The sequence below is a fragment of the Muntiacus reevesi genome, chromosome 18 (genome assembly GCF_963930625.1).
Source record: "Muntiacus reevesi chromosome 18, mMunRee1.1, whole genome shotgun sequence".
Taxonomy (NCBI): domain Eukaryota; kingdom Metazoa; phylum Chordata; class Mammalia; order Artiodactyla; family Cervidae; genus Muntiacus; species Muntiacus reevesi.
The window spans coordinates 27700356-27713970 of NC_089266.1; the positions used below are offsets into that span (position 1 = coordinate 27700356).

General features: G+C 56.1%; 1 protein-coding gene across 7 annotated transcripts in view; it reads right to left on the reverse strand.

Moving 5' to 3' along the window:
• The window catches only part of TOM1L2 (target of myb1 like 2 membrane trafficking protein), a 71913-nt gene that overhangs the window by 16167 nt on the left and 42131 nt on the right, over positions 1-13615 (reverse strand). For all 7 annotated transcript variants that reach the window (XM_065910456.1, XM_065910453.1, XM_065910452.1 and 4 more), the window contains exons 3-7: positions 12229-12307; positions 8212-8361; positions 6408-6542; positions 5373-5507; positions 4522-4638 (exon numbers count right to left, since the gene is read on the reverse strand). In XM_065910456.1, the coding sequence (XP_065766528.1) occupies positions 4522-4638; positions 5373-5507; positions 6408-6542; positions 8212-8361; positions 12229-12307 (616 nt within the window). The remainder of the gene's footprint in view (positions 1-4521; positions 4639-5372; positions 5508-6407; positions 6543-8211; positions 8362-12228; positions 12308-13615) is intronic.

Below are 13615 nucleotides of genomic sequence, written 5' to 3' on the forward strand. Positions count from 1 at the left end.
CCGACTTAGCGCCTCCAGCACGCCGCCAGCCCCACTCCCCCTCACCTCTAGTTACCAAAGTCGGGCTCCCACCCACCCCAGCGAAAGCGCCACCAGCTCACGGAGAACAAGCCCCTCCGCGGACTGCAGGCAGCGGCTCCAGCACCGGGCACACCTGCCCGAAGAAGCGACAACACCAGCCTGGAGAAAGCGGGACTGCAGTCAGCCTCCCCTGGAGCCCAGCCCCTGCGGGGTGTCAGGGCTACAGCGAGCAGTCCTGACCCTCAGCTGTCCAGGATGGGAAGAGGCGGTGGGAGAAGAGGTGAAGCTCTGCCCAGAGCCCTCCCACGCCCAAGGCGCTGCCCCCCCTACCCAGTCCCCCACCCAGGGTTCTGGCCCCTGCCACGACAGCCAGGGTGCCTCATCTGCTTTCACTTGTTTAATATGCTAGGGGTCTCTGTAGAGTTTTACTCCTGGAGGAAGGACCCTACAGAGCATTGGGGAAGCACTAGATGATTTCTGAAGGAGACCCAAAGCTGTACACTAGTGCCTGGCTCCTGTGACCTTCAGCTGAAGCGGGGGGGGGGGGGCAAGAGAGCCCCCGACCCACTGTCAGGGCCTTGGGTGTGCCACACCTGGGCCAGCACCCCGAGGCCCCTCATGGAGCTTCACCTACACATGGACCCAGATCATGGGCCTCCTGGGGTCTCTGCAGAGAAAAAGTTTTACCTTCTCCTTGCTTCAAACTTTTAAGTTATTATATTAAAAAGTTACAAAGGACAAAAAAAGAGAAAGAGATTGTATAAGTGAGAAAGACCACAGAGCATAAAGATTTGTGCCACCACGGACACGCACCAACCACCCTCAGGGCCTCCAAGCCATCATCCACAGCCAGACGCAGCGACTCCAGGCAGACCTTCCTGCCTCCCGCCAGCTCCACGCCACCCAGACAGGCACCTTCTTCCAGTCCTGAGCTGAGACAAGGCAACCGGAGCCTGCCACCAGCCCCAGCTGAGACAGGAACGTCCTCACAGTGGACAGTCTCGGTCTGGCCTCCTGGGTCTGGGTCTCAACAGTGGGGTGAGCAGCTGGTCACGGCTCTTGGTGCAAATTTCCTCCATCCATCAGAGCACCTGGCAAAATATCCTTTTCCTGTCTAATTAATCCCCACACCTTCATCTTTTCTTCAGGGGACATTCTCATCCCCACCTTGCAGAACAACCTTTTAATCATCTTGCTGGGTTCCCAGGAGCAGGGAATGTGGTCCTGCAGATCTGCGCTCTGCAGCTACAGAGGAGACGGTGGAAGAGAAAGTCTTTGTTGACGACAAGAGGGGAATAATGAAGCTGAACACATAGTCAACTAGATTTCTCTGGAGAAAAGAGTCCTGGCCATCTCAGTTTCTATTGAAACGAGATGCAAGAAGCAAGAGGGGATAAACCATCTGCTATTTGAAGAGACAACGTGGGGCAGGGCTTCTTCCAGGAGCCTTCCAGGCTTTGGGGGACAGCTGTGAAGGAATGCCTGTTCTGGGCGCCACTGGCTTAATTAAATGTTATCGCTAACTGCAGACAAAGCTGCAGAGGCTGGTCTGGGGGCAGCAGGGGCATGGCCGTCGGCACCGGCATCCTAACGATTCCAAAGGCTGGATTCCCGCGTGCGACTGAGGGCTGAGCTCCAGCAGACAGAGGCAGAGCCTCAGGTTTCAGGCCCAGACCTGGGGCCCACACGCAGCCGGGAGACGTGGCTGGAGAGCTCTCGAGGGAGATGGAGGTTTCCCAGCACTGCCTCCTGCTGAGAAACACCAGCGAGGGAGGGTGGCCGATCACAGTAGTGAAGGACCTGCCGCACAGGAGATGAATTCATGTTGCCCAGTTGGTGGGGCCGCAGGCAGTGGGTGGACGTGGACGGACAAGCATACACAGCCAGAGTGGCTCTGACAAGCTATGCCTGGCCCTATGCTGGTGACTCTTCAGCTGCTTCCCAGTCCTTTGCCAGGGCAGTGATTACTCCAGGTTCCGAGTCACCAGCTCCTGGAAGGGGACTCGGGCACCCCTCAGCTGCAGCTCTTCTGCTCTGTCGAGTTGCTTCCCAAAGTCTATCCGAATCCTGTGTTTGGAGGAGGAGGTGCTTCCCAGGCCTGTTACTGAGGATGTTCAGGAATGAGGGTGTTGGGCAAGCTGCCGTTGGGGGGCCAGCATAGGGCAGGGCTGGACCAGCTGCCAGAAAGTCTCTCTGGCCCAGAGAGAGGCCTCTGTGCTACTCCAGGCCCTGGCCTCACCATCCCAGGGGGACTTGGCCTTGCCTCGTCCACCTTGCTCCAGTCCCTGACGCTCCACAGATCCTTTGTGAAATGCAGGAGGCCGTTGGTTGCCCTCCCAGATGCTGGTTGCCGCCATGGTGTGCCTCGCTGACACCTTCTGCTTCCCTCTTCCCATGTCCTCCACCTCCTGCCCAGCAATTTACACTCACATCCACAGCAGCTTCTGCTGGCGTGAACATTTGGGCTGATGACAAGCGCATTTATTCCCATCGTGAGCTCTGGACAGCTCTGCCCTGAGCAGTCTGGCTGCTCTCCAGCCCGACCCTTTGCCAGCAGACTGTGGCACTTTCCCACGTGGAGCCTTGCTGTCCAGTGCAGCCCTGACCCCCGGGAGACCCCGCCTGGCTGGCTTCCGGCTGTGGGGGAGGAGAGGAGGGGGGTGTCGGGGACAGCTTGAGAGGCACAGTCAGCAGCCAGCAGACCCTGTCTGCTCATAGCGCTGCCGGCTTGTGAGTCTTTCGTGCCAAGAGGACAGCCTCCCACTGGCACCCAGGGCCATCCTTACTGTTTGGTTCACAAGACAGCAGCGAGCGGGCAGGTTTGGAGTCAGAGCAGAACAGAGAGGAAGGAAACGTCATGGGAAGCAACCTATTTTTGAAAACTGTGAGCTGACGCCAAGAGATCAGGTTGTGTGTGTCTTGGCTGACAGGCTTATTTGAACACACACACATACATGCACACACACACGCAGAGTGCATGCTGTCTGGTCGGCCCTGGCTCTCTTGTTTGAACACACACACTCACACACACGCAGAGTGCATGCTGTCTGGTCGGCCCTGGCTCTCTTGTTTGAACACACACACACACACACACACACACACACACACGCAGAGTGCATGCTGCCTGCTCAGCGTTATCTATCTTGTTTGAACACACACACACACATGCAGAGTGTACTCTGTCTGCTCAGCCTTATCTGTCTTGTTTGAACACACACACACACACACACACACACAGACACACACGCAGCGTGCATGCTCTCTGCTTGGGATTGGCTTTGTTCCACTATGCCCGCTGCCAGGACCTCCGTTCTGCCCACTGCAGACTGGTCAGCAGGAACTTGGTGCTGACACAGCACAACACTGCCTCAGGAGGCCCCCTCAGGTCCTGAGCCTCGGGTAATACCTGGAAGATCCTCTCAGGCCGCGGGTGGAGGCCGCCGCGTGGCTGGCACATGGGCGAGCTGGGAGGCCCTCCACTCCGTGTCCAGAGCAGCTGGTGGGCCTGGGCCCAGAGAGATGGGCTGCCCACGGTTGAGTGCCTCCAGAGCAGGGACCACAGCCCAAACACCTCTAGGCTGGCTTCCCCACCCCCTCCTCAGGGGCTGGAAAGGGCACGACCAGCACCACTCAGGCCCAGACCACTGGTGCGGGCTCTGTGCCCTCCTGAAAGACAGCAGCAGCGTGCCCACGGCAGATGCGGTGTGGCCCTCAGGCACCAAGGCCAGCCGCCCTGAGTGGGAGGTGTGGCAGGTGCTCCCACGGGCCACACCATCAGCTCTGCCCTGTCGTCCAGGCATCTGCTCCTGCGGGAGACCCTCCCTCACACCACGTTCTCCCCACCCCCAGAGGGGCTGCCCCTGCAGGCTGAGCTGCTGCCACTTCCCAGACACCAGAGCCTCTGAGACGGTGTGGGGAGGGCCGGGTCCCAGCTCTGGGCTCAGTGGACATGGGGCAGGAGCCCTGTGGGCCAGCCATACTCCTAGACCCCTTTCTGCCAGGTTCCTGGAACTGCAGGTAGCCAGTGGGCAAGGATATGAGCCACTCTGGCCCAAGAACCTCAGTATCACTCCAGATGTCTCACAATGAGCCCCTAGGAACAGGAAGAGTTGACAGTCCCTGCATGTTTGTGACATTGAGTGAACAAAACAAAACATAAAATTATATATGTACTATCACCTCACATGGAATAAACACAGAAAAAATGTCTGAAAGAAAATTCACCAAAACCAACAGTGCTTATATGTGAACGCTGGGATTAAAGGAAATTGTTTTCTCCTTTGTACTTCCTTTCTTTTTTGATGGGTATATAGTCTACAACTGGCATTTTGTAACCAGGAAAACAGGTTTTTAAGAAGAATAAAGAAGAAAGCGCCAGGGACTGGCCTCTGATGGTCCCAGGATGCATAGGGCCGATACCGGCTTCCTTAACTCGGTCCCTCTCAAGGATGGGCCCAAACCCTGAGCTGCCTCCTGTGACCGCGGCCCAAATGCCCTCACCTGCAGCAGCTCCAGATCAGATGAGTCCTCCTGCCCAGGGACCATCTCAGTTAGCATCTCGGACATGACCTTTGTGTTTCCTCGAACAACATCCAGTTCACTCCGCAGTCTGGCAATCTGTGGGGCCGGGGGGCGGGAGGGGAGCAGGCGGTGGTCAACGAGCTGGATGTAGCCTCGCTCGTCTGCCTGCGTGAGGGTGCCGGCAGATGGGGCCCCCGGGGGCAGCACTTGGGTGGGGCGAGGGGGCCAAGCAGGGCCTCCAGGGAACACGAGCCTCTCAGGCCCGTTTCTGCTCCTTCACATGCTAGTGAACATGGTGCCCAAGGTCCCTGCAGGGCTGGGGGCCTTGTCCAGGAAACTCACAGCTGTAGACTCTGGCCCGGGAATCAAGGTCTAACCACAGCAGCCAGCATGAGCCACGCCTTCCCCACCAGCCCCCACCCAGGGAGGGGGCAGATCCCAATTGCCAGCCCCCCAGCACAGACAGCCTGTCAGGGGAAGGTCTCGGTGGCCGTCCACCTGCAAACATGTCTACCATCCCTTTTCTCAGGGCAGAGAGGCCATGTGCCGGCCATGGTGGGGTCCCTCCCACCTCTGCCTCCACAGTGGGCGGCCTTCTCACTGGGTAGATCTGAGCCTCTGCGGGCCACGCATGGTCATGATGTTCACAGCGCAGCTCCTGCCTGATTCCTGCCCACCGTGCCCCAGCCCTGTGCTTCCACTCCCATCTCCCCTACCCGCTCCAACTTCCCCACCCCACCTTCAGCTCCATCCAGGGAGGCCTGGTCTGTCTCCTGGGAGGGGACCGCAGACAGCTGGCAGGTCACCCGTGGCCCCAAGTGCGCAAGTACCTGCTCAGAATTGGCAGTGATGGGGCCTGCAGTGCTCAGAGCCGGGGCCTGCGGGGCCGAGTAGGGGCCACTGCTCGTCCTCGGCTGGGACTGGGACTTGGGTGTGGTCGCGGCGGGGTCCACCTCTGGGACGCTCTGGCAAGGCAACCACAAAGGCTTCTGTCAACCCGGGCCACCCATGCAGCCGACCTGGCGCCAACCCCCAACACTGCTCCCACCCCGGGACTGCACGTCAGCCTGACCCCCTCACCCCCCACCTCTCCTTCCCCCACTAACCTCACAGGCACCCCATGCAACCCAGAGAGCCAGACCCCGCAGGCTGAGGGCTCTGGCTGCCCCCACTCTGTCAGGACCACCACGGGGTCTGAGCAGAGGGCCCGCTGCTATGGAGGAGCCCCTCAGGAGACCTTACATGGTACCAGAAGATGACATTTTGGCCTTTGCAAGTAGACTAATGTAAATAGTAATCATGTAATTTACCGACTGTCCTCTGTAATCATACGAACAATACCGTTCTGTTATTACTCAAAAAATAAAACACGTCTGTTTACCCCACAAAGCACAGCCAAGGGCCTGGAAGATCCACGCGAGAAACGCTGGAAAGTTCAGGTCCCCATGCTTCCCTCCGAGCCCCTGATGGCCTCTTAATGTGAGTTGAGAAGCCTGAAAGCTGTTCTTTGCCCCATGAACAGTGAGGCTATCAGCCCCTCGGCATCTGCAGTGTGGAAGTGGAGCTGGAGGGGCTCGGGGCCCCAGGGAGATGCAGTCCCCCGGATGCCCTGCTTGGAGAGCAGGCACCTGACCCTCCCAGGATGGAGCAGCCACCTCCTGACAGCATCCTCACTGGTCCCTGGGGTCACAGCCCCCATGATGGGGTGAAAACTGGGGGACACTGCTGCCACTGAGGCCCCACAGACAGCTGTCTCCCTCTGGCACTTCTTTATTGTCAACAAGAGACGCCCTGGCGCCCTAAGGAAGCTCCTGACAAGCTGAACAACCCAGAGAGCATCTGCAACGGGCTCCTGGGAGGCTCACCCGCTGCGGCGTGTGGATGGGGGACAGCGCGTCCAGGTCGGCCATGGGGAACTCCACACCCTTCCTCTTCAGCTCCTCATAGGCATGCACAACCCCCGTGAGGTCAGGGCTGCTCCGGAAGGCATCGGCCCACGCCTGGAGGGGAGGAGGGACCTGTTAGTGGTGCCGGACACTCAGGGCCGCGCCCCAGCCACTCTGCTCCTCCTGCCAGCACTGCCAGGCTAAGTGCAGATGGAAACAAAGCACAAAACCAAGTCCAACACGGGGCACCTCCTAGAGCAGCGACAAGAAACCCCACCCACGTCCTGGGGCTGAGCCCAGGTGACGCGCCTGACCACAACTGGCTGCACGCCGTGTGGGACAGGAGTGTGGCCTCCTCACTTTGCATGGGGAGGCCCAGGCTGACCCCAGGCTTCCTCAGTAGGTCAGGGAACACAGAGCCCATGCTGTCTGGCTGCCCGTCTGACGGGCAGGTGCTTGCAGCCAGGGCAGGAAAGCAGGAGCTGCCCACAGTGTCGGGGGACGTGTGCCCTCATGGGACAGTCCACGGGGAGACTCAGCCACCAGCTTCTGTTAGATCAGACGCAACCCGAAGAGTAAGGACACACACTTCAATAGACTGCCGCTCATCCCTGGTTCATGGAACTGTTAAATTTTTTTAAACAATTCTGTTCTTCAGAAGTTACAGAATATATCAAAAAAAGAAGTACCTCCAGAGGAAACCCCCCCAAAAAGCAGGCCCAGAGGAGGAGGCACAGCTGCCTCCCTGACTCCAGAAGGGTTCCAGCCAACCTGAGGTTAGAGACCTGTCCCTCACCAGCTGACCACCAGAAGCCACGAGGTCAGTTTCCAAAGAGACTTGCTCACTTCGGCTGCTGCATCTCACGAACCACAGACCCTGCCAAGAGCCCGGCCTCTGAGGTCTGCTTGTCCTGTCTACACCTGCAGGGACTTCACGTCCACGTCAGGATGGCCCAAAGTGAGCGCTGGTGGGCGGCAGGGCTGCAGCGGCAGCACCGGCAAGAAAGCAGGAGCACCTGGAACCCCCGCCTCCACCAGCTGCCCTGGTTGCGCCACCTGATTCAAACCCAGCTCAGTCCTGCGACTCCACCTTCAAAACGGGCCAGCTCTTAGTCTCAGACCTAAACTTTAGGATCTGAGAACCTCTCACAGCCTCAAGGTAGGTCGGGGAGAAGCAGGGGTGCAGCAGCTACTTCCGGCATGGCCTCCACCGTTACTTCTGCAAAAGGGTGACAGCTCCAGGAGCTCCCCCCACAAAACTGACATTGAAGACCTCAACTGTCCCTTCCAGTCGGTGACACTCCTCAGGGCACCTGCCCAACAACCATCAACAGGCCCCTGAAGGCACTGGAGGGTAATGTGTGCCCAGCTGCTGGGTCAGGTCCTCTCTCCACAGAGACTGGCCAGGCCCGGGGGGGGCTGGGCTGCTCTCTGGGGAGACGCGGGCCTAGGGAGATGGCCACGAGCCAGCGGGACTGGGAGGGAAGGCTGAGGACCCCGTTCATTCTCCGTCTGTCCACCTGCTCTCCTCCATGGGAGCTGGCTGTGAGCACAGGACAAAGTTGTTCAGAGGGGACTGAGTCTGGAGGAGGTCAGACTTCCCAAATAAGCCACCAGGGCCACCTTCAAGTGCCTGCACCTAAGCCCCAGCCCAGGGCTGCACAGGTCACCCAACCAGCAGGGGCTTTCCAGAACATGGTGGGGGTCTCAGACTCGCAGTAGGGAGGCAGGGACCAGGCACCTTTACAGAGGAGGTGGGAGAGGCCCAAGGCCACCGACCCACCTGGATGAGAGCGAGCACCTTGTCCTGCACAATGGTGGGGGGGCTGTTCTTGGGAGAGATGACCTTGACCAGGACGCTGTCAATGAAGTCCCGGTTGGCCACGAGCACGTGGAAGCGGTGGCCACAGTTCTTCACACACGTCTCCAGCACCTGATGTGGGCAGGAAGAGAGGTCACCACCGGGCCTGAGAGGCAGCAGACAGCTACCTCCTGCCTGGACTGTCCTGCCAACCAGTTCCTCCAGAGTCAAACTCAAGGCACAGGTGACCCCTTGCTGGCCAGGGTCCCTGGTCTGCACAGCAGTAAGAAGGCACCAGCTCTTGCACAAGAAGGATGCTGGGGTTTCAGTGGGGTCAACAACTGAGCATTCCAAGAAACGAGCCTCTGAGTGGACACTGATGGCCAGTGGACATGGGCCCTCATGGGAGGAGGCCACCAGGACGGCCTGCAGCCTCCTCCGAGAACCCATCTCCGCCCACCCTGAGGCATGGACCACCCTCCTCCAAGATCAGTGAGCCCCTCAGATGACAGGCAACCTCTGCCAGGGTCTTGTCCCCTCATCTGGTCCTTAAAGTGCCCTGGACAGAGGCAGTGGAGTCCCAGAGCCTAGGAGAGCAGGAGCTGCAGAAGGAAGGGGCCCTGGCTGGCACAGCCCACTGCAGGCTGCTCTGCCAAAGAAGTGAACCCCTCCCCATGGCCTGAGGGCCCGAAACATGTGGGAAGTTTCCAGAATGTGGCCAAGGCCCACGAACAGGAAAAAAAAAAATTAGCAAAATAAAATCTGATAAGGTGTTAATATCCAAAAGTATATAAGAAACTCATGCCACTCAACAGCAAAAAAAACCAAACCATTCTATTTAAAAATGGGCAAAGGACTTAAGTATTTCTCCAAAGAAGCATACAGATGATCAACAGGCACCTGAAAAGAAGCTCCACATCACTGCTCATTAGGAAAACACAACTCAGAACCACAATGATGGAGAATAAAATGACAACCTGATCCAACATTCCTGCCTGGGACATCCCATGGACAGAGGAGCCTGGAGGGCCACAGTCCATGGGGTCGCAAAGAGTCAGACACGACTTAGCGACTGAACAACAACAAATACACAATCAGACAGATGGTGATTTGGAGAAATATCTCTTCATGAAAAGATGGCATAAAATGGAGAGTGGTGCCTGGGACATCCCATGGACAGAGGAGCCTGGAGGGCCACAGTCCATGGGGTCGCAAAGAGTCAGACACGACTTAGCGACTGAACAACAACAAATACACAATCAGACAGATGGTGATTTGGAGAAATATCTCTTCATGAAAAGATGGCATAAAATGGAGAGTGGTGCCTGGGACATCCCATGGACAGAGGAGCCTGGAGGGCCACAGTCCATGGGGTCGCAAAGAGTCAGACACGACTTAGCGACTGAACAACAACAAATACACAATCAGACAGATGGTGATTTGGAGAAATATCTCTTCATGAAAAGATGGCATAAAATGGAGAGTGGAGTGACCGAGGAAGATGGAATGTAGAGTTTTGTAAGAAACTTGTGTATAGAATAATAGCTGCAAATATTCAAACAATAAAGTCCGTGGCTAAAGGGGAAAAAAACACAATGAGCTATCACCTCACACCTTATCTGTTGCCTATCTAATTAAAAAATATATTTATTTATTTGACTGCACTGGGTCTTAGTTGTGGCACGAGGGATCTAGTTCCTTGACCAGGGATCAAACCGGGGGCCCCCTGCATTGGGAGCATGGAGTCTTAGCCACTGGGCCACCAGTGAAGTCCCTATCTAACTTTTCAAGTTGTGAGTTTATTAAGTGGTTCTTAACATTGCATTTTTTTGTTTGTTTTATTTGAAAAGAGTTTAAGAAAAATCTAAATTCTATTAAAACATCTGAGGAACGTTGAGGACAAAAGAGGTAAGTGTTGGTGAGGGTGTGGAGAGAAGGGAACCCTTGTGCACTACTAGCGGGAATGTAAACTGGTGCCACCACTACAGAGAGCAGAAAGGAAGTCTTTAGGAAACTAAAAATAGAGCTACCATGATCAGCAATCCCGCTCCTGGGTGGACATCCAAAGGAAATACTATCAGGTTTTTGGAGAGACACACGCACCCCGATGCTCACAGCTGCCTTGTTCACAACAGCCAAGACATGGAGACAACCTAAGTGTCTACTCATGGGTGAATGCACGAAGAAAATCAAATGGGACACACACACAGACACACACACACACACACACAGGAATATTATTCAGCCATAAAAAGAAGGGAATCCTGCCCTTTGCAGCAACAGGGATGATTCTCAAGGGTATTAGGTTAAGCGAAATAAATCAGACACAAATAATGTATGATATGACTTACATGTGGAATCTAAAAATTCCAAACTCAGAGACAGAGAGTTAGGACAGTGGATGCCAGGGGCTGGGGGTGGAGGAGACAGGGTAAGGCTGGTGAAGGGTACGTCTCAGTGGTGAGGTGGGTGAGTTCTTGGGTCCAGAGAACGTGGTGACTATAACCTACAGTACTGCGGTGCACACTCGGAAGCTATTTATGTATTTATTTTGGCTGCTCTGGGTCTCTGTTGCTGTGCACGGGCTCTCTCTAGTTGCAGGGAGCAGGCTTCTCTCGCTGTGGAGCACAGGCTCTCGGTGCTCGGGCTTCAGCAGCTGTGGCTCATAGGCTCAGGAGTGGTGGCGCACGAGCTTAGCTGCCCCGTGGCACATGGGATCTTCCAGGACCAGGGATTGAACCTGTGTTCCCTGCATTGCTGCTGCTAAGTCGCTTCAGTTGTGTCCAGCTCTGTGCAACCCCATAGATGGCAGGCCACCAGGCTCCGCCGTCCCCGGGATTCTCCAGGTAAGAACACTGGAATTGGAAATTCCAATTCCAATTGGAAAAATTGGAATTTTTAGATTCCACATGTAAGTCATATCGGACATATCGAGTGGGTTGCCATTTCCTTCTCTAATGCATGAAAGTGAAAAGTGAAAGTGAAGTCGCTCAGTCGTGTCTGACTCTTCGCTACCCCATGGACTGCAGCCTACAAGGCTCCTGTGTCCATGGGATTCTCCAGGCAAGAGTACTGGAGTGGGTTGCCATTGCCTTCTCCAGTTCCCTGCATTGGCAGGCAAGTTTTTAACCACATTTGAAAAAATGTTAGGTTTCAAGACAGAGAGAACACTGGAAGCTGTCCCTTTTAATTTTCTTTTTTTTTTTTTTTCCTTTTAATTTTCTGACATCGTGTGTGCATGCTAAGTTGCTTCAGTGGTGTCTGACTCATTGCGACCCTATGGGCTGTAACCCACCAGGTTTCTCTGTGCTTGGGGTTCTCCAGGCAAGAATACTGGAGATTATTGGCAATACTGGGTTGCCATTTCCTTCTCCAGGGGATCTTCCCAACCCAGGAATCAAACCTGTGTCTCTTATGTCTCCTGCATTGGCAGTGGGGTTCTTTACCACTAGTGCCCCTGTGAAGCCCTCTGACATCTCAAGGACAGGCAAAAATCTGGTCTGTTCTTTCCTGAAAGGAGTCACTTGCTGATTTTCCCAAGACCCTCTGCAGCGATGTTCAGTTTTTACCCCTTAATCCAGTTGGCACCTCACTAGCTGTGACATCTGGGCAAACCTTGGGCCTCTCCGAGCCTGTTTCTTCATCCTTAAAAGTGGATGAGGAAACCTTCTTGGGAAGTTTTCTGGAAGCAACATCTGGGCAGGTGCTCGGGGGAGCTGGCACTCTCACAGGGAGGGAGCTGACCCCAGAGGAGCAGCTGGCCTCAGAATCCCATGGCAGACTGGTGAACAACAGGGACCCATGCCCAGGCCTGGGGCCTCTCTGCTGGGGGCTTCTATCGGACAGTGCTATCCACACCTCGTCCCTGCTAGCACGTCATCAGACTCAGGCTCACGTATCTCAGAGGGCAAGACACTGGGGCAGCAGCAGGAGGCACTGCTGTCTGGGCCGAGGCTCCTGGCCACACTCCCACCCTGGGAGAGGGGCAGGGGCACTCACAGTCAGCGCCAGCATCACCTCCCGGTAGTTCCGATTCCCGTTGAGCCGCTTCTTCAGGGCCCGAATGGCGTCCTTCGGCCTGGAGAAGAGACAAGTGCAGACCTTGCCAATCCTGCCTGGACACTGCCCAGAGTCAGGGCCAGAATCAGGGCCGCCCAGAGTCAGGGCCACAGTGTCAACAGCGTGTACATGAGCTTATTTGCCACTGCCCGTTTGTTAAATGAGAAAGACTGCAGACAAATGAAATGCCCATCAACGTGAATCAGGTTAAATTAAACCATGCTTCTCTACAGAATGGAGTACCATGCAGCTGCACTGAAGAATGCAGAAGCTCCTCACACTGGACCAAAGATACGGACCAGCATCATTTGCAGAGCCGGGCAGAGGGGACGCTGCCACATGAGCTCAGGACAAGGAGCACCCGGCACACATGTCCAATGTCCGCAGGGAGGGGACCCTGGAGGGATCTGACCCTGGGAAGGGCGTGGGGCTGAGGAGCCGGGACTTTTCCTGGGGTCACACACAGGCTCCGGACCCCTTGAAATCTGCATCACGTGCAAGCATGGTTCTCCCAGAAGAATGACCAGCCGGCTGGCACGTGGGCTCAAGAAGGGAACCTGGCAAAGTCCCTGCACAGGCCTGGATGTCCAGCCTCTGGCTTCGGGGAGCGCCTTTCTCCCTGAGAAAACTGAAGTAAGTCTGCTCAAAAGTCCAGGAGTTGTGGGTTTGAGGCTCCAGATCTGACCAGGCTTCCTGGGGCAGAACTGCAGGGCCTCCAGCTGACACGGCTGCATCACACGCTGACCAGCCAGGACACACTCTTCCTGACATCTCGGACACAGCCGGGAGGTGGGTCCTCAGCCTGCCCAGGAGGGCATCTACTGGGCGCAACCCTGTGTCTAACACATTGTGTAATTTATTCTCAGCCAGGATTCAGCAAAGCCGTGGTGCCAGGAGTGACCTGGGCATGAAACCCCTGCCCTCAGCACCACATCACCTTCTCTTAGGAGCCCCTGCCCTCTGGGCTCCCACCCGCAGGTCAGCATAATCTAGGTCTAAACTGGGGCCCTCCTATTTTGATAGTTCAGAAATATTTGTTGCCTACTTACCTACTTGCCAAACAAAAATGTCCTTTTAAAGTGTGTGAGAAAGCTGGGGGAGGGGAGGGAGCAGCTCTGCCGATTAGCCCAGTTAGACAGAAGGCAGAGGCTTCCAGAAGGAACAACAGATGCCAGCCTGCAGTCAGGCTGCCCACAGGAGCCCTCTGCTCCCGGGGAAGGGCCCTGTTGGAGGTGTGTGTGTGTTCTGTGTGTGTTCTTGTGTGCAGTGTGTGCGCACAGTGCATGTGCCATGTGTGTGTGTCTGTGTGTGCTGTGTGTGTGTTCTT